Raw genomic sequence first — 16899 nt, 5'->3', positions numbered from 1 at the left:
AATCAACTCATCTGCCTCAGGGATCAGGCAACAGGATTTCAACACTCTCTCCAGATGATTCTGACATGCAGCCAGGGTCGAGAGCCACCCACACTTTAAAGAACCTCCTAAAGCATCACGCATCATGGAAATGCAGGTTTCTATGATTAACCAACCAAGGGATTGTTTTTTTTTTTTAATTACCCAAGTGATAGGGACCATCATAAAATTGAAAACCCAGAGAGAAATTGAAATGAAAATCACCCCTAATCCTGACCCCTAGTGATACCCCCTCTTCTTTGGCGAATGCCCTCTCACACTTTTTTTCTCATGGAATACCTAAATTTCTATTGTTCCCGTTGTTATTACTGTTAAATCCCAAAGCCCGAGCCCAGAGAGGCAGCCCTACAGCCCCATGCAGGGTCTGGGGGCTCGCCTGTCTCCTGCTGCATCCTTTGCTTTCAGAGCCGGTGGGAAGCTGGAGCGGCTGATGTTGAAATGCTTCTTAAGAACCAGAGCAGGTCAGTGAGCTTTGGCAATGCCACCTGCTAATTAGGGGAGAGCACTGCATTGTCACATCGCAGCTCATGGGGAGCGGCTTCTGCGTCATCTCCCCAGTCCTGTTTTCTCCTCCTGTGCCAGGACACCAAAAGACGCACATCCAAGCCCCTCACAGCTGGCCCCGCGCCCAGGGTGTGCGACACCCACCCGGACGGTTTCCCCTCGCAGCCCCCCTGTGGCCGGTAGTCATCCACCTGTCACTAAATAATGTTGCCAAGCTCTTTAAATGGCTCGCTGGGCTCACATCTGGTTGCTGCTATTAAGAGCTACACCTGCAAGTCACAAGCTCCTGGGAAAGCAGGCTGAGGAGAGATTCGTGCAAGCTCTGGAGGTGGGGTCTAAGTCCTGGCTCTCTTAGACCTTGCTGCGTGACCTCTGGAGAATTGCTTGACCTCTCAAAGTCTTGTTTCCTCATTTGCAAAGTGGGGACAGGAACCTCACAGGCCAGAGGGAGGTTTAAATGAGGTAATACATTCAACAGCACCTGGTGTGCGGCGGGTATGCCAACAACGGTGCTTCCTTTTTGCCTTTCTTTTTGCTTTACTTTTTTCCCCAGAGGAGATAAACCAATTTTACTGTCTATCATTATTGTACAAAGATCTAGAAATACCAGACGTGTAAAGAAGGAACAGATGAATAGTGAATCAGAGAGCAACAGAAAGAGCTTAAATTTGAATTATTTTCTGTGCTATTACAATAGAAACCACTTCAAAGCACATGTCTGGCTTCAGAGTGGATTTTGTTCACTGGCCAAAGTCTGCCGTGAAGTTAAGGTGTTCGGTGTTTTGTCTGCTCTGCTGGCTCTGGGGAGCGAAAATGAACATGCTCCGGGAGCCCTGGGCTGTGCTGAGCTTCGCCAACTCCAGCTGGAAAGTGTCGTCCACCCCCGCCTCCGCTGTCAGTGACAGTTGAAAGTGACACTGACCTTATCTCCAGGAACAGTCCACATTAATTTGGCGTCTGTCCAATTCACCCTTAGCTCCCAACCTCCAGACATCTTGAGGAGAGACTTTGCATTTGTATCTTCTTTTCCTTCTTAACTTCGTCTCTCAGAAATTTAGCAAAAGCTCTGACCCCTTTGGCGTGCAGCACACCACAGTCTCGGGCGTGGAAGCCGTGAGTCCACAGGAGGCTGGGCTCCGGTGCAGGCCCGAAGAGGAGCCCAAGTCAGGCGGGTCGAGGGTGGGCGGCACTGCGTACACACCGGGACCGCAGGCCAAGGCCCCTCGGAAGGAGAGGGAACAAGTTGGGGAATTTACTCATTCACTCTGAACAAAAGTTTAATGAGCGCTCACTCTGCATCAGCGCTGGGAAGACAGCGGGGAAGAAGGGAACGATGCCTGCCCTTGCGGGGCTGCCGAGGGCCCAGGCCCCAGAAGGGGAGCTGGGTTCACATCCTGACTCCACCACCTACACCTTGGGCAGGTGATGCCACCTCTCTGAGGTTCGGTTTAGGCAACTCTAAAACGGGGTCAGTAAAATAGCTCCCAGGGTCCCCGAAGGAACAGAGGAAAAGATACTTGTAAAGACGGTTGATGAGTTACAGGCAGGTGTGTAATCATGAGGTTAGAAGGTGAACAGTGAGGGGCTGGAGAGATGGCCACCCAAAGAAGAGGCCCAGAGGCCATAGCCTTCAGCCTTGGGCTTCTAGGACAAAGCCAGTCAAGCTTTAGGCCCTTAACTAGTGAAGCATGTGTGGTTCTTTAAAGCCATTACGCAGATTAGGAAACTGAGGTCCAGACAGCGGAAGGGGCCCATGCAAGAGGCACAAAATCAGGACTGGAAGCCAGGTCTCCCGTGACCCATCTCGCATAATTCGGAACTTCCCGCCACACTCGGGGAGTCCCACCAGCAATCATTTAAGTACTGGGCTCTTCCATTAAGTGGACAGCACTGGCTGGGCCCATCACCGTGGGTGGTGGCTGCCTCCCCTGCCCCACTGGGTACACTATGTGGAAAACTGGCAATGAGCTTGGCAAAAAGGGTAGGGACTATGAAGATGGTAACCCTGGAGAGTCCCATGCACCGGGCAGGGCAGACCCTGAGTAAACATGTGTCAGGTGAAGGGAGGCGTGAAAGAAAGCACGCTTACCTGAGATGTACCAGGTGCTCTGTGGCTGCATGCTCTCCATGTAAACCTTCATTTCTCTCATCAGGGCAACCCTAGAAAGGAGCACTGTTGGTATGCTTGTTAAAAGGTAAACTGAGGCACATTAAATTTTTTTTTCCCCAAGAGTTTATTTGAACGTACATCAGTTTGAACTGGGCGGCAATAAAGCAAAGGTGGGGAAAGGCTTTTGTAGAGAACGCCTAATAGTGAAGCAAGGAAGTTATTTGATTGGCTACAGATTAAGCAGTTGCCTTATTTGGGCAAGGCAAGTTGGCTGTTTGTGATTGGTTGCTCTTCAGGTGAATTTTCTCGGACTCTAGAGCACTGATTCTGGCCTACGTGTTTATTGGTTTGCTTGCATAGGCTGCAGGGGCATTGGAGCCGCCCCTATCCAAGGGCCTCCTTTCAGTTATTTTAACATTCTCATTTCATGGATGAGCATGCTGGGAGATGGAGTGACCTCCCCCAGGACCCCACACCTAGCGTGGTGGAGGTTGGAACGCAGGCCACGGTGTTCCGCAGGACACTATACCGCCTCCAGGAACAACGGGGAAATGAATGAAGGGACGGAGGAATAAAGGGAAGCAAAAACCGAAGACAATGGGAAAATGAAAGAAAAGAGTGAATTTGTGGGTAGTTGTAAATATCTTGTTAATGGGATGATTGATACCTGAAATAAGACATATAACACATGTGCGTCATAGTATACTAATAGAACGCACACCCTTGAACCAATCTAAGGCAGTCAAAGGTTACCAGTAAAATTTATACCTACTTCTGCCAGTGGTTCCCGAAGCTGGTTGCACACTGAAGGCACCCGGCAATCACCTTAGGCAAGCACTGATCCTCTCAGAGGACCTGGATTTGCCTGGAGTTTGGTCTGGGCATCTGGATTTTTATTTACTTATCTTTTTAAGGCATCTGGATTTTTAGAACCTCCCCAGGTGATTTTCGTGTGCAGTCAGGTTTGAGAACCACTGCCTTATATTCTTCTCTCCTATTGATCCTGTTGATTTCCTCCATCCTTACCCTTATCTCCCCAGGCAACCGCCATCCTGAATTTTATGTATCCAGTAGATTCACTCTCTCCATCCTTCCAGGACTGGCGACGTTCCCGGGTGATCTCCCGCCCACCACGAGGCGGCGCCAGAGGAAAAAACACAGCCTCTTCTCTCCGCGCTTGGCCAGCACGGCGCCCCGTCGCCGGTCTGTCGCGGGGCAACAAGCTGGGTAACGGCCGTCTTTGGGATTAGCGGGTATAGTTGGGGCTTGCGGGAGCTGGGCCGGGGGACTCTTCGGAAACTCCGGGCGCAGAGCAACGTGAGTCGTAGGGTGGGCTCGGCCAGGAGCCGGCCTGGGGGTCGGGGCCCCGCAGATGCCGCCGCAGTGGCCTCGCGCCGGCCGGCACCGCGGCTGGCATCCCGGCGGGCGTCCGGGACGCGAGCGCAGGGCACCTGTGCGACCGGCATCCCGCGCTCCTCTGCTCCCACCGCGCTCTTGGGCCGATACATCCTTCTGTGACCCTTTTGTCCTATGTGTATATTGAGGTCGAGAGGGATGCGACTGGTTCCGGGAGCCGCCCAGCTTGTTGGTGGCCGATCCAGAACCGGAAGCCTAAGTTTCTTGATGCCTGGTGGGAAGATTTATCCACAGGCAGCACACAGAGCAAGGAAGAGAGAAGGTCAAACCTGCCAAGTCTCAAAACGGAGTTTATAAACAGGCAGCCGCGGGCTAGACTTGGCCCATAGATGCAGATTATTCCCCCCCAGGTTTGGAGGACTCTGAATTTGAGACTTGCCGGAGACCCAGGCCTTTTGCTTATTCAGCAGACGTTCCTTAAGCACCGTCATAGCCGAACGCTTTAGACCTGCACTTGGGGACAGCTTTTGGGTCAAGGGGAAAAGTTACCCCAGTGAGACTGCTCTCTGCTTTCAAGTCTCCATTTGGGTCCCCAGACTGCTCCGTGACCCTCCCTGTGGTCCCAGTCTCTCCATCAGTACCACGAGTGTCAGTGCCCTCAGTGATGCCTCTACCACAGCGGGTGCAGTTCACGCTGGCTTAAATCTGTGATTTGCAGCCCCCAGGGCAAATCATTTAAACAATGCTGACACCTGCAGCCTGCATTAGGACTTTCGGATGTAGTTGGTCTGGGCCAGGCTCCCCTGTCGCAACTCCCAGTGCACTGCTGCAGGGGGAGGCCAAGCGTGAGAGGGTTCCGGATTGGCAGCGAGCTCATTTTCCTACACTGCTGCTCTTAGATGGCACTCCCCACGCTGCCCTCCTACTGGTGTAGCCGGAGGCTCCTGGATCAGCAGGCAGCGCAACAGCGACACCGGGAGCAGGAGGCCCGTCTTCGGAGGCAGTGGGATGAGAACAGCCGCTACTTCAGGATGTCAAACGTCTGCAGCTCCAAACAGGCAGAATGGAGCTCCACAAGGTCCTACCAGCGGAGGTAACTGAGGGTGACCGCGATTGGATGGAGGCAGGTGGCCGCTTAGTGGTCAGCCATAAGGACCTGGGAAAATGTGGCTTGAGAGCAGGTTTTCGGGAGGGTGTTGCTGGATGGTGTGATTGCCTGCCAGGTGATGTCTTTCCAACTGGAAACTGAAAAAAAGATCATCAGTGAAGTAATGCATTTGCACTGAAAAAAAAAAAAGATAAGAAATGTATGGAGAATCTGGAAGTTTCACACACACACACACACACACACACACTCTTAGGGTTTACGTGATGGACTGTCCATAGTTTTACCTGGTCCGTGGTCATTGCTCAAATAATACTGTTATCATATTCACATATAAGCGTATTATAAATTTCCTTATAGCAAAGATAAAGGTCTGTTACGCATCGTATCCAGTGACCTGTGCTGTTAACCGTGGCTGGAGGACCCTTTCCCACGCCGTCGTGCCGTCCATGCTGCAGCCTCTGTGCCCACGTGGCAGAGTGGCTGTAACGTGACTGATCTGTGCGGGGCCCCTTCTTGCCCAGCATGCACGCCTACCAGCGGGAGAAGATGAAAGAGGAGAAGAGGAAGCAGCTGGAGGCCAGACGGGAGAGACTCCAGCAGCTTCTGCTGGAGGAGCAGGACCTGCTGGCCAGGGAACTGGAGGAGCTGAGGCTGAGCATGAACTTGCGGGAAAAGAAAATCCGGGAGCAGCACAGGAATCTCAAGTCCGCCCGGGAAGAGCAGCGGAGACTGGTACGTTCCCGTCGCCCACAGGGCCTCCCAGGCCAGTCAGTGGTGCGCGCGTGGGCCACCCCTGGGCATGTGGGTCTGATGAGCTAGCAGCTAACTCCAGAGCCGGCCGGGGAAAGTGTTTATTTTTTCAGGTTTTTAAAATTTACTGATATTTAAAGAGAGATGAAAGGGGAGAGAAGCATCAATTTGTTGTTCCACTTATTTATGCATTCATTGGTTGATTCTTGTATGTGCCCTGACCAGGGATTGAACCTTCAACCTCAGCGTATCTTGGGATGACACTCTAACCAACTGATCTGCTCTGCCAGGGCCCTAGTTGTTCTTCATTTGTGTTTTGGATGAGTTTTCTTTGTTCTCCTTGGCCCTTTAAATCATTACATCCAAGTCCTTTTTCTCTCTTCCTGTTCTGTGGTCCTACCAGCCCTGGGGTTGGTGTGTTTTATCTTCCAAAGTAGTTGCGTGGAACAGGGAGCCCCAGGCTGGGTTGTTAGGCCTGTTATACATTTTAAAGCAGATCTGTAACATCTGTGACCCATCTGTAACATCGATTTTGGCACCCTTTCGTCACAGAGTCATTTGTCAGTGCCACCTGGCTCCTCTCGGGTCTGGTCCCGGAGCCGTGGACACAAGGCTGGGAGGTTTGCCCGGCAGGCGTGGTGCCTGCGGAGGGGCGCTCAGTCTGAGCTGACCTCCGTTGCCGGATATCTGAGGTGTGCACGGATTGGAAAGGCGACATCGGGCTTCCCTCTTTGTGTTTTCCTGACAGATTGCTGAACAGCTTTTGTATGAACACTGGAAAAAGAACGACCCCAAACTGCGAGAGGTGAAAACCAAGGAGTCCCCTCTGCTGACTCACCTAAGTGGATGAAATCACGTTTCGTGGCTTTAAACTCGCATCTTGTGCTGGGTTGAGACAGGCGGGAACACTGGAGCCAGCTGAAAAGAGCCCCGTGCAGGAGATCTGGTTCATTTCGCTGTTTAGCCACTGTCTGCCGAACGTCTGCTGCGATGTCCACCTGGGGGGCTGTGCAGATTACAGAGGTGGCCCCCCACTCCAAGGGGGCTCCCGGTCCAATGGGGCAAACAGTGGGCAGCTCGTTACAGCGTGGGAAGCAGGGTGCTGGGCAGAGCTGGGAAGGTGGGCCTCGGCGCAGTGCCCCCCCCCCACTCAGCTGGAGTGCAGGCAGGTGTCCCAGAGGAGTTGCTGGGGTGGAGAAGGTTAGGACGTGGGTGTTAACTTGATGGTGTAACGGTGAGGTGAGGACATTCTGGATAGCGGCAACTGTGACACTGAGGCCTGAGTCATGAGAGCAGGGCGAGTCCAGGGAGCTACAGGTGGCAGGGGGGCTGGGAAGTCAGAGAGAGAGAGCCCCAAGAGCAGAGGCTGATGAGGCGGATGGGGCCAGACCTCGAGCAGCCTTGGGTGCTCTCCCTGGAAGCTCGGGGAGCACCTGGATGACTTTAAGCAGGGGTGCAGTGGGATCCCAGCTGCATTTTGGGGAACAGCCACTCCGGCAGCAGCGTCAAGGTGGGTGGGAAGAGGCGGTGCCAGTTGGGGGCTGCTGCAGCCTAGGTGAGTGGTGGTGAAGCTTAAACTGGGCGTGGTAGGAGAGGGGACAAATCTAGGGTCTGGAGAAGGGAGGTTGGGCGAGAGGGCGATCATCCCCTCACCGATCTCCACGCACAGTTCGTGCACATGTTCGGCGGCGGTAATTTCCGTATCTGCAGTCACGTGTAGAAACTGCCAGTCACCAAGCCGTGGGGCATCTCGGTGCTTCTGAGTACGGGCAGTTAGCACTACCTGTGGGAAGATGCTTCTCCCTGGCCGTTCGTCAGCTGAGCGGGTCCTCCAAAGGCATTACTCAGAAAAGCTTATCTCAAACGTTAAGTTGGTTGCAAAGGTCCATATTTGCAAGTTGAGAAAGAAAATTCAACTTTTTTACAACTTCCCAAATGAAAGCTTTTGGACAGAGTACTGTAGTTCACTTTTCTGATCCAAAAGATTCTCTAAACCCCCAGGCTTGTTGCATCTGCTAAAGCACGCTACACGTGTTCACAGCCGCTGCTTTGCAGAAGTGCTGAGAGCCAGTGGGGGGCTCTGCCTGACCTCACCAGCTCCTGCTCCCTGGGGCCCGGCCTGCTGTGGACCAGCCTGCTATGGACCAGCCAGGGTGGCCTTTGAGATGCTGATTCCATTTAAGCATCTGCTGACCGTTCCTGCTGAAGTCCAGGGAATTGGGGGGACAGTTTCTGTTAATTTGTTCCAACTCTTGAGGTTGGTTTAGAAGCCTGGTCCTTCAGTTTTCTGGCTGACTGGTGTTGGGGTCATCGTGTGCTCCCTTACCAGACACTGGGGCCACTCTGGGTCCACACACAAGGAAGTCACAGTCACGGTTCAGTGCATGAGCATCTGCTAGATGAACCAGTGCGGAAATTAATTTCCTGCCCCCTCTCACCCTCAGATTGAATCGGACCTGCACAAGAGGCATGTGACCGACTCCTGGGAGCTGCAGAGGGAAGAGAAAAAGCAGGTGTGGTATATCGCCCAGCAGGGCCCCCGTGCGGTAGTGGGGACCTGTCTCCACGTCTCTGACTTTGGTTCTCGTTTCCAGTGTTCGTGACTGCAGTCTCAGAACAGACTCCTACACCTGCTCACACTGAATGGTTGTTGCCCTTGCACAGACTAGGGCCCTGTATGATCACTGCCTGGTGACAGGCCGGCTCGTGGTGGGGGAGTGTGCATCTCAAAGGGTGTGTTGGTTGCTGGCAGTCTCTCTCGGTAAAATGTGCATCATAAGCTTCCAACCTCGGCTCACACACCTCCATGAACCTGTTGCTTTGCTCCTGGGTTCCTTGTAGAAGGTATTTTGGGGAGCCCTTCCTTGGTGCCAGGCTGTGTGCTTCCCCAGCTCCGAGTCAGGGGAGCAGGAGTAGGTTCCATGGCTCCCAGGGAGCACCGAGCGCAGGGCCACACAGCCGAGAGGCGGCCCGCTCGGGGGCGGACGCTTCGGAAAGAGGAGCTGGTCTTTGCTGGCTGCGAGTCCCAGATGCTGACCTCCCAGGTTCATTTGGCCCCATGTAGCAAGAAGCCTTGGAGAAGGAGGAGAACACACGGCACGAAAATGAGTATGAGAGGGCCCGCAGGGAAGCGCTGGAACGGATGAGAGCGGAGGAGGAGCAGAGGCAGCTGGAGGAGAAGCTCCGGGCCGAGGCGCTGCTCCAGCAGATGGAGGAGCTGAAGGTGAAGGAGATGGAGGTGAGGGCGCGCCATGGCCACGTACGCCCACGCCAGGTGGCCTCGTCTCGGCTGCTGGCGGTTCTGAGGAGACCACACTGGGGAGATGACTCTAAGAGTCACGGCAGTGCTGGGTTCTCCCTGCTGACCTGTGTTGCTGTCGGTGGTTTTTCCACACTTCTGGCTTGTGTCATATGCCCAGGTTCTAGGATGTTTGAGACATGGAGATAGCCCCTGTCCTCTCAGGTGTGTTTCCAGGCCTGCTGTCTCAGGGCCTTCTTGGCACTGGCAGTTTCCCACAAGCCGAGTAGACTTGACTTAGATGTCCCAGCGCAGCTGTCTCTGGCCGCGGGTTTTGGGTCTCACGGCACAAACCATGAGGGTCTTTGGTCCAGGAGGCTATTTTGAGAATACCAACAGTTCTTCCAGTTCAGTTGAGGGGAGCACCTCCTTCCCCAGATGTAAATGATTCAAGAACTCATTCTTAGTGCCCACTACTTACTGCAGGTGCTAAGGGCTGGGCTGGGTACTAGAGACACAGCCGTGAGCAAGGCCCACGGACCTGGCCCTCATGGCAAAAGCAGGTCAGGCAGAGGAGGCAGATGGTGGATCACAGGCAGGCAGGGACAGTACAGGGCCCTGGGGAAGCACAGGGCATGGGGTGAGTCCCTGACAGCAGGGCGGGGAAAGGCTCTTGCAAGAAATGGCCCTTCGGAGTTGGAGTGAGTGAGCGGGTGAGGCTGGGGCCAGGGTCTCGGGGTCTCAGTGATCGGGAGCAGGGGCGTCGGGGTCACCAGGGGGCCAGGCCAGCTCTTGTTGCAGAGGTCTGCCGACAGTGGAGCTGAGCAGCGAAGGAAGCCGATTCTCGCGATCTCAGTGGGGGTTACTGTCCTTGTAACCACAGGCCACCAAACTGAAGAAGGAACAGGAGAATCTGCTGAAGCAGCGGTGGGAGCTGGAGAGGCTGGAGGAAGAGAGGAAGCGGATGGCAGCCCTCCGGCGGAAGGCAGAGCTGGGGTGTGTGGGGCAGCGCGGCCCCTCGCTTTCTCACACTCGCATTGGTGCCCCCGAAACCAGAGGCACAGCCCGTGACAAGTCGCTGTCTAGTCTCCATGTAAGTCTTTATAAGACCCTGACGGCAGACTGTATCTCGCTTGTTTTTAGACGCTTTTTGAGATATCAGTATAACATGCAGCTCAACAGACGTGCGCAGCAGGTCCAAGAGGAGCTGGTGAGTCTGAAGAGAGAGTCTGGCGTTCCTCTCGCCCTCCTTCGAAAAGCACGGCTTCCATCCCTCCAGTACGAATGCACTGCCCTGGTAAGGAGCAGACACAAAGTGAGAGTCCCTGGACCAGCCCCCGCGGTCGCCGCCCTCCCCGGGGTGTCCGTTTCAGCAGGTGCCCTTCTAGATACATGTGGACACCTGCGCATCTAGGGAAGTGGTGGTTTTTTTTAAAAACTGTACTTGAAGTTGCAATCCTCAGCATCCTTACCTAACAGTACATCTCACGCTTTGTGGTCAGGCTGCTTAGACTGAGCTTGTTCTGTTTCACTAGCTGCTCAGTATTCCCGTCAGGTACTTAGATGGGCTCCCTCCCGAGAGGGCGAGGGTGTGAGCGAGCAAACCCGGTCCCTCCCATCCCCCCCTGTTGGCATCCGGCGTCCTGTCCTCGGGCGGCAGCGCCATGCGGCTTTTCCCGAGGACGGCTTTCCCATCCCAAGGCCTCCAGAGCCCCCTCGCTCTCCTGCAGTGTCCCACGGCAGAGGTGTGCAGAACAGCCACTTCCCTACTCACGGGTGCGTGGGCGGTTTCGGGTTTTCTGTCCTGCGGAGCGGCTGCAGTGAGCATTTGGTGTCTCTCTGCACGTGTGTCTCTGTAGTCTGTGTTTTTAGAAGGGCGACTGCTGTCAGATGGCATTCTGACAAGCTCTGCCACAGGGTGCGTGTGAGGGCAGGGGCGTGTGTGCCGTGGCAGAGGGGTCTCCTTCAGGCAGAGCTTCCAGGCCTCTGCGGTGTCGTTTTAACCCATCCCAACATCTCCCTGACCCCCCTTGGAGAGCACAGGCAGCAGTTCGGGGGTCCAGATATGGGTTGGGGCTGGCAGGTGAGGAGGCTGTGGCTGCTAGGGCTCCGCAGGGTGCCCCGGGGCTAACCCCTCCTTCCTCTAGGAGGCGGACAAGCGCATCCTGCAGGCGCTCCTGGAGAAGGAGGAGGAGAACCAGCGTGCGCACCTGGCCCGGCGGGAGCAGGCCCTGGCCGACGTGGCGTGGATGAAGCAGGTCCTCGAGGAGCAGCTGCAGCTGGAGAAGGAGCGGGAGGCAGAGCTGCAGATGCTGTTGAGGTAGGTGCAAGGCGGCAGCTGTCCGGGCCGCACACTCCCGGGTCTGCTGCGGTGCTGGGCACCCCTCCAGGGCTCCGGGAGGGTGCTCTGGTTTGAAACACCCGTCCTTGGAAAGCTGTCCACCATTCACGAGGAGCACATCTTTGTTAGGGCCTGGCTTGTGGGGATGTTTCCTTTAGGTTAAGGTAGAAACCATTAGGGTTTAGGGAAAGGATCTGTTTGTCCAAAATCTTAGATATTTGAAAGGAAACTGTTGTAAATAATGGAGATGTTGCCCGCTTCTTAGGTCTATATAAGTGGGTCTGGACCCTAAAAATTAACCTAGTAAATTGAAGCAGGTAACAGGTGACCTCCACTGAGCACTTACAGTGTCAATGATACTCCAGCCAATTGGTGGGTAGTCGGGTCACTCATTTGCACCAGGCACAGGGCGAGCTGGCAGCCGCCCCAGAAGTGGGGCCACAGAGCTCAGGCCCTTGCAGTGCGCTCCCCGCCCCACCCGCCACAGTTCCCCACAGCGTCCTGACGGTCCCACTTGACGGTCCCACATGGTGGCCTGGCTACAGGCCACCATGAGTGCTTTTAGTGGAGACGGAGTGTCGGGGCCTTCAGGACCTTACCGCAGGAGTTACCCTTTCTGCACCTGCCCTCCACCTGTTCAGAGTTTGCGCGGGCGAAAAGGCCGGCCACAGACGTGTCTGCCCGATGCCGCGGAGGCCCGATGGTCCTCTAGTTTCCTCCCGTTGCCAGTGGTGGTTGGGGGGAGCCCGCTGTCACTGTTCTGTGTCCCCCAGGGAGGAAGCCAAGGAAATGTGGGAGAAGAGAGAGGCCGAGTGGGACCGAGAGAGGAGCGCACGAGACAGACTGATGGCCGAGGTAATGCCCACTGCGACGGATGTGTGCTGGCCGGTCCCCAGGCTGGCAGCTGGGAATTCGCGACCACATACTGACCCTGCCAGGTGTTCTGGGAACAGAGTCCTCTTGTGCTATTTTAAGTGGGTTTTTCTTATCACTGTAAAAGTGTAATAGAAGCGTATTAGGAAAAAAACTCAGAGTAGAAAGTGACCCAGACCCCTGTCACCTACATGGACACTGTCACCGTTCCCGCCCGTATTTCTGTTCCTATGCAGAGCACTTTTACCTGCGTATCTCTCTCTCTACTGTCTGACTTCAAGCATTCTCACATGCTTACGTCTTCTTTGTAAATACTCCGCTGGCTGTGTAATCCTGCAGGCACACGAGAGTTTGCTCTTCCATTCCCCGGTCGTGGGTGTTTTTTCTAATCTTGAGCCATCACAGGAATACATCAGCAAACATCTTAGTGCATGAAGCTTTTCTGTACTTAGGGTTTTTTTCTTGGGGTACATCACCAGAAGTGAACTAAAGGATGTAAGTATATTGTTTGCCATATTTAAGTAATGTGTGTGAGACACACGCCAACCAAAAGGAGATCTTTTGGAAAAAAAGGTCTTCATTGTCCATGCATAGAAAATTAGTGTAAAGTCGTTTTAAATGGAAATTACATTTTGTGCATGTCGGTACACGACATTTGAATCTGTGGGAAATCGGGTTCCAGCTGGTGTGTTTTTGCTTTTGTGAACACCAGATATTCTCCAGCATCCTTGGATTCCCCCATTTAAAATGTCCCTCCTAGCTGTCACGGCTTTACGTGACCCCCCAGAGACCTAACTGTTGGGTGTGGCGGTGGCTTCTGGCCGTTTCTCGTTCCCGACTCCTGACCAGGGTCTGGGCTGGTGGTTGGCCGTAGTCCTGCTCTGGAGCCAGGTCTCAACACACAGCAGGCTTGTTCCATCCAGGAGGTTGGAGGGGTGACCCAGATGCACCCCTGGCCATCTGTGTGGCTGGTGACTTGTGTCTTTGCTCTGGAGCCCAGTGACAGGCAGTGACAGCCGTGTGGCTGCGGTGGTGATTCTGGGCCCCTGTGCAGGGGGCTCCACCCCCCTCCTGGGAGCCCCCTGGTGCTCCGCTGTGTCTCCAGAACACACAGTCTGTGGACACTGTGTGTGTGACAGGCGTGGGAGGGACCTGTGGGTGACACTGTTTGGATGGAGTCTATGGTCCGGACTTGCCTACATGCGGCGTGTTTGGGCCTCAGGCTGAGGATCAGGCCAGGGCTCCGCACAGGGCGGCCGAGGCGCACAGAACAGGTGTCTGTTGGAGGCACTGAGACCTTCCCTTTTCCCTTGTGCCGAGGCCAGGTCCTGACAGGGAGACAACAACAAATACAAGAAAAGATTGAGCAAAACCGACGGGCGCAAGAAGACTCCCTCAGACACAGGGAGCAGCTTATTCAAAACCTCGAGGAGGCCAGAGAGTCAGCTCGTCGCGAGAAAGAGGAGAGCGAAGAACTGAAATCAGCCAGGAAGCGGGAGCTGGAAGCCCAGGTGGGGCCGAGTCCGCGGGCGGCAGGGGGTGACAGCCGCAGCGGCAGGCCCTGCCGTGGCCCCCGCACCGTCGGGGCACAGGGTTCGGGGCCCTTGGCTTTTCCTCACTGCCTGGCGCCAGCTGCCTTGTCCGAGAAGCCCACATTTGCGATCTCCGGGCACCCGTTTTATTTCCGGCTGAAACCCTGCCCCTGCCCGCGGCAGCTCAGGCTCCAGTCCAGGTCTTCCCTCCCGTGGGAGCAAGGCTGTCGTCACTGCCCACCATCTCCTTCTGTCTGCATCGGGAAGCCTTTCATTCGCTGGGCACACTTGTCTGTTTATTCAATTCAGTGCCGACTAGGGAACACAGCCTTCCAAGCATGTGACTACATCCAGAGCTGTTTACAAGGCACCTATTACCACACACACGACCTCTCCAATGCCATAGATGCCCTTCCCACTTATCGGCACTTCCCGTCACTGTTCCTTTCCTCTGACACTCCAGCCAGGGCAGACCCTCGGGCTTTCCCTCCTGATCAGAGGCAGGGCTCTGCCCGCAGGCCTTGTCTCTGGCTGACTCACTCTTTGTGCCCAGGTTGCAGAGCGCCAACTGCAGGCATGGGAAGCGGACCAGCAGGAGGAGGAGGAGGAGGCAGCGGCGAGGCGGGCGGAGCAGCTCAGCAATGCCCTGCTGCAGCAGGAGGCAGAGACGATGGCCAAGCAGGGGTTCCGGCCCAAGGTAGGGAGCCTGCAGGTGACAGGCCACTGCTGCTGAGCCACGCAGGCGGGCCCTGCCCCCCCAGGACTGTTCAAAGCCCATGTCCAGCCCTGCTTCTTCCTGTTGTCGTTCTTTTGTGTTTTCCTTTGCTGTACTGGTAGGGAACCTTGACACAGGGTCTGTGCCAGCCTTGGTGGGGCCTCGAACAGCCCTTTAAGTGATTTTGCGTTCATTCCTTTCACTGCAATTGGGTTGAGGTCCTGGCTGCTGAGGGTTGAGGTGCCTGTTGACTGTCTGAGGACAAACAGCGGTGTAAGGAGAGCGCTGGCCCCAGCTGGTGAGCGGCAAAAGCGGGGTGCCAGGCCCTGACTGTCCAGCCCTCAGAGCCCCTCCCCTTCGTCTGACCCTCTCCCCCCCTTGCCCTGCCTCTTGAAACTTAAGTGACCCCCTGCTGTAAGGAACTGATAGCCCAAGGAGCTGAGAGCTGACTGAGGGCACAGCAGGCGTGGTGCCTCTGCCTCTCCTCTATGCAGCCACCCCCGTGCTCTAAAGCACTGCGAGACCAAGAGGCCGGCTCCGCTGTGGTCAGACAGCTCAGAAGCCGATGAAACCCCCATAGCCGGTGCTATGCCGGCTGCAGAGCGTCCATGTCCTGACTCGCTAGGCTCTCGATGGGTAGGGGACAGCATTTTAAACCTACTCAGCCATGGGCCAGTGAGTGTCTCAGGGTTAGGTCATTACAGAGCACAGGTAAAAATGTTACTTAGGGCTGGTGCTTTTAAAAAAGTCACCAGGTGACTCCTTTGTGGCTTAGGGTCAGAGCCTCTCCAGCAGTCAGTAAAAACAGCCATTTGCACTGTGCCTTCAGCTCTCGCTTAAAATGAATCGATCCCAGCACTCCGGAGACTGCTGATCTGATTGGTCTCATGTCTCCTTTCTTTTCTCAGCCTTATGGACACCCCAGAATCGCTTGGAACTGACCTCAGCGGCACTGTGAGCACAGGGGACCGGACGCTGAGGCCTCTGCCATGTGGCTGCCGGACAGGCGGACAGCGTCCCGATCCAGTGTGGGGTCACCGTGAGACAGTTCAGCGGGCTGCTTCGGGTCCTGGGTTGTACGGTGAAGGGTCTGGCCTCCAGGTGTCGCGGGTGCGCAGTGCCCAGCAGGAGGCCCTCTCCTTCCTGTTATGCAGGAACGGGGCTTTTGCAGTCACACGTGGACGGGGCCGGGACAGCCCTGTGATGCGTTTATCACTAACGTAAGCTTCTGAGTCCACGCCAGGCTTCCTGATCTCCCGCTGTCTCACCCTCAACTGTCAACCTCCAGCAAAGCCTCCGGCTAGCGAAATAAGGAAAGTTTTTTAATTTTTAAAATTGCCATTTAAATTGAACTATTCTGTTGACGACAAACACGCAGGTCTCTGTGTAAGTTTATTCAGGGGTCAGTAATTCAGTGGGTCCCGTAAGCATCGCATCTGCTTTTCTGAAGAAGAGGGCTCTGAACCCGAGGCAGCCCGAGGTGCCCGCAGACGCTTTCCGGGCAGGTGGCGGGACATGCCTCTCCTCCTCCGGGGAGCACTGTGGTGGGGTTCCCACAGAGCGCGGTGTGCTGTGGGTGGGGGCGGGAGGGGTGGCCCCAGCGTGTATGTTACTGAGCTCCCAAGGCGACCTCAAAGGGTCACTTGGACGGCTGACCTTGTGGTGCGACACTCGGCACCTCTGGTGTGTCAGCAAGGTCTCGGCTCCAGACAGCCTTCTGGGGCTTACGTGCCCAGAGGGAGGGGCACCAGACCTGAAGGAGCTGGAGCAGACGGAGCCACAGATCAGCCGAAATCCTCTCTCCCCTGTTACGTGACCTGGTTCTAGGCCAACGTCTTCATAAATAGCTCTGACGTCCTCGCGGCGGCAGTCACGTTTGGTCCCTGCTCTGAAGGTTTGGTTTTCATTCTGTTGTGTTCAGGGTTCCATATGGCAGTAAGTCACAGCTACTTACCATCCCAGGTTGTTAAAAACCAGAGGTCACTTCCAAGTCCCGGGTCTAGGGCTGCTGCGCCCTTCACTTCCACTGCACTGTGAAAACACGCGAGGCCGCCAGCTGCCTCCTCAGGCTGTTCTCCGCTCCTCGTCTCCGGTTTCTTTGGACGCGACCCCCCGCGCACCACGCTCATTGTGGGTGCTCGTTTTTGTTCCTGTTTTGGGGACTCACTGATGCCGCAGTGAAGTTCTGGTCTGACCACGTGGCTCCCAGGGGTTCTTGCTGTTGCTCTTCCTGACGGCCGTGAAGTGGGCCGTGCAGAAGGACAGGTTGTCACTTACTGAATCCACACCCGCTGGTCTCGCTATTCAGTGCATGGTCACTTTTTCTAGGTCGC

The 16899-nt window shown here is 55.4% G+C and overlaps 1 protein-coding gene and 1 long non-coding RNA gene across 5 annotated transcripts; one reads left to right on the top strand and one right to left on the bottom strand.

Moving 5' to 3' along the window:
* Positions 1–2619: 2619 nt before the first annotated feature.
* LOC128628090 (uncharacterized) lies at positions 2620–8313 on the bottom strand. The gene is made up of 3 exons (XR_008392422.1): positions 6706–8313; positions 3680–5254; positions 2620–2703 (listed from the first exon to the last, which is right to left on the bottom strand). It is a non-coding gene; the product is annotated as an uncharacterized LOC128628090 (long non-coding RNA).
* TCHP (trichoplein keratin filament binding) lies at positions 3837–15939 on the top strand. 4 transcript variants are annotated; one of them, XM_037156207.2, is made up of 13 exons: positions 3887–3970; positions 4909–5102; positions 5639–5849; positions 6616–6672; positions 8312–8380; positions 8932–9105; positions 9989–10101; positions 10249–10315; positions 11253–11425; positions 12220–12301; positions 13645–13830; positions 14405–14548; positions 15475–15939. In XM_037156207.2, exons 2-13 carry the CDS (start codon positions 4909–4911, stop codon positions 15505–15507), a joined length of 1503 nt encoding a protein of 500 aa, XP_037012102.2. In that variant the 5' UTR covers positions 3887–3970; the 3' UTR covers positions 15508–15939. The 4 variants fall into 4 exon arrangements, with proteins under 4 accessions (XP_037012103.2, XP_053525854.1, XP_037012102.2 ...); XM_037156208.2 differs by lacking the exons at positions 3887–3970; positions 13645–13830; positions 14405–14548; positions 15475–15939 and adding an exon at positions 3837–3880 and having other exon boundaries at positions 12220–12705; XM_053669879.1 differs by lacking the exons at positions 13645–13830; positions 14405–14548; positions 15475–15939 and having other exon boundaries at positions 3881–3906; positions 12220–12705.
* The last annotated feature ends 960 nt before the right edge of the window (positions 15940–16899 follow it).

The sequence above is a fragment of the Artibeus jamaicensis genome, unplaced genomic scaffold (assembly GCF_021234435.1).
Source record: "Artibeus jamaicensis isolate MK-2021 breed Jamaican fruit bat unplaced genomic scaffold, CSHL_Jam_final contig_525, whole genome shotgun sequence".
Taxonomy (NCBI): Eukaryota; Metazoa; Chordata; class Mammalia; order Chiroptera; family Phyllostomidae; genus Artibeus; species Artibeus jamaicensis.
This window is presented reverse-complemented; position numbering and strand designations above follow the sequence as displayed.

Coding starts and splice junctions, on each gene's coding strand:
- TCHP (XM_037156207.2), top strand. CDS start 4,909: ATGGCACTCCCCACGCTGCCCTCCTACTGGTGTAGCCGGAGGCTCCTG. Junction 10,102..10,248: donor CGGCGGAAGGCAGAGCTGGG/GTGTGTGGGGCA, acceptor GCTTGTTTTTAG/ACGCTTTTTGAGATATCAGT. Junction 14,549..15,474: donor AGCAGGGGTTCCGGCCCAAG/GTAGGGAGCCTG, acceptor TTCTTTTCTCAG/CCTTATGGACACCCCAGAAT.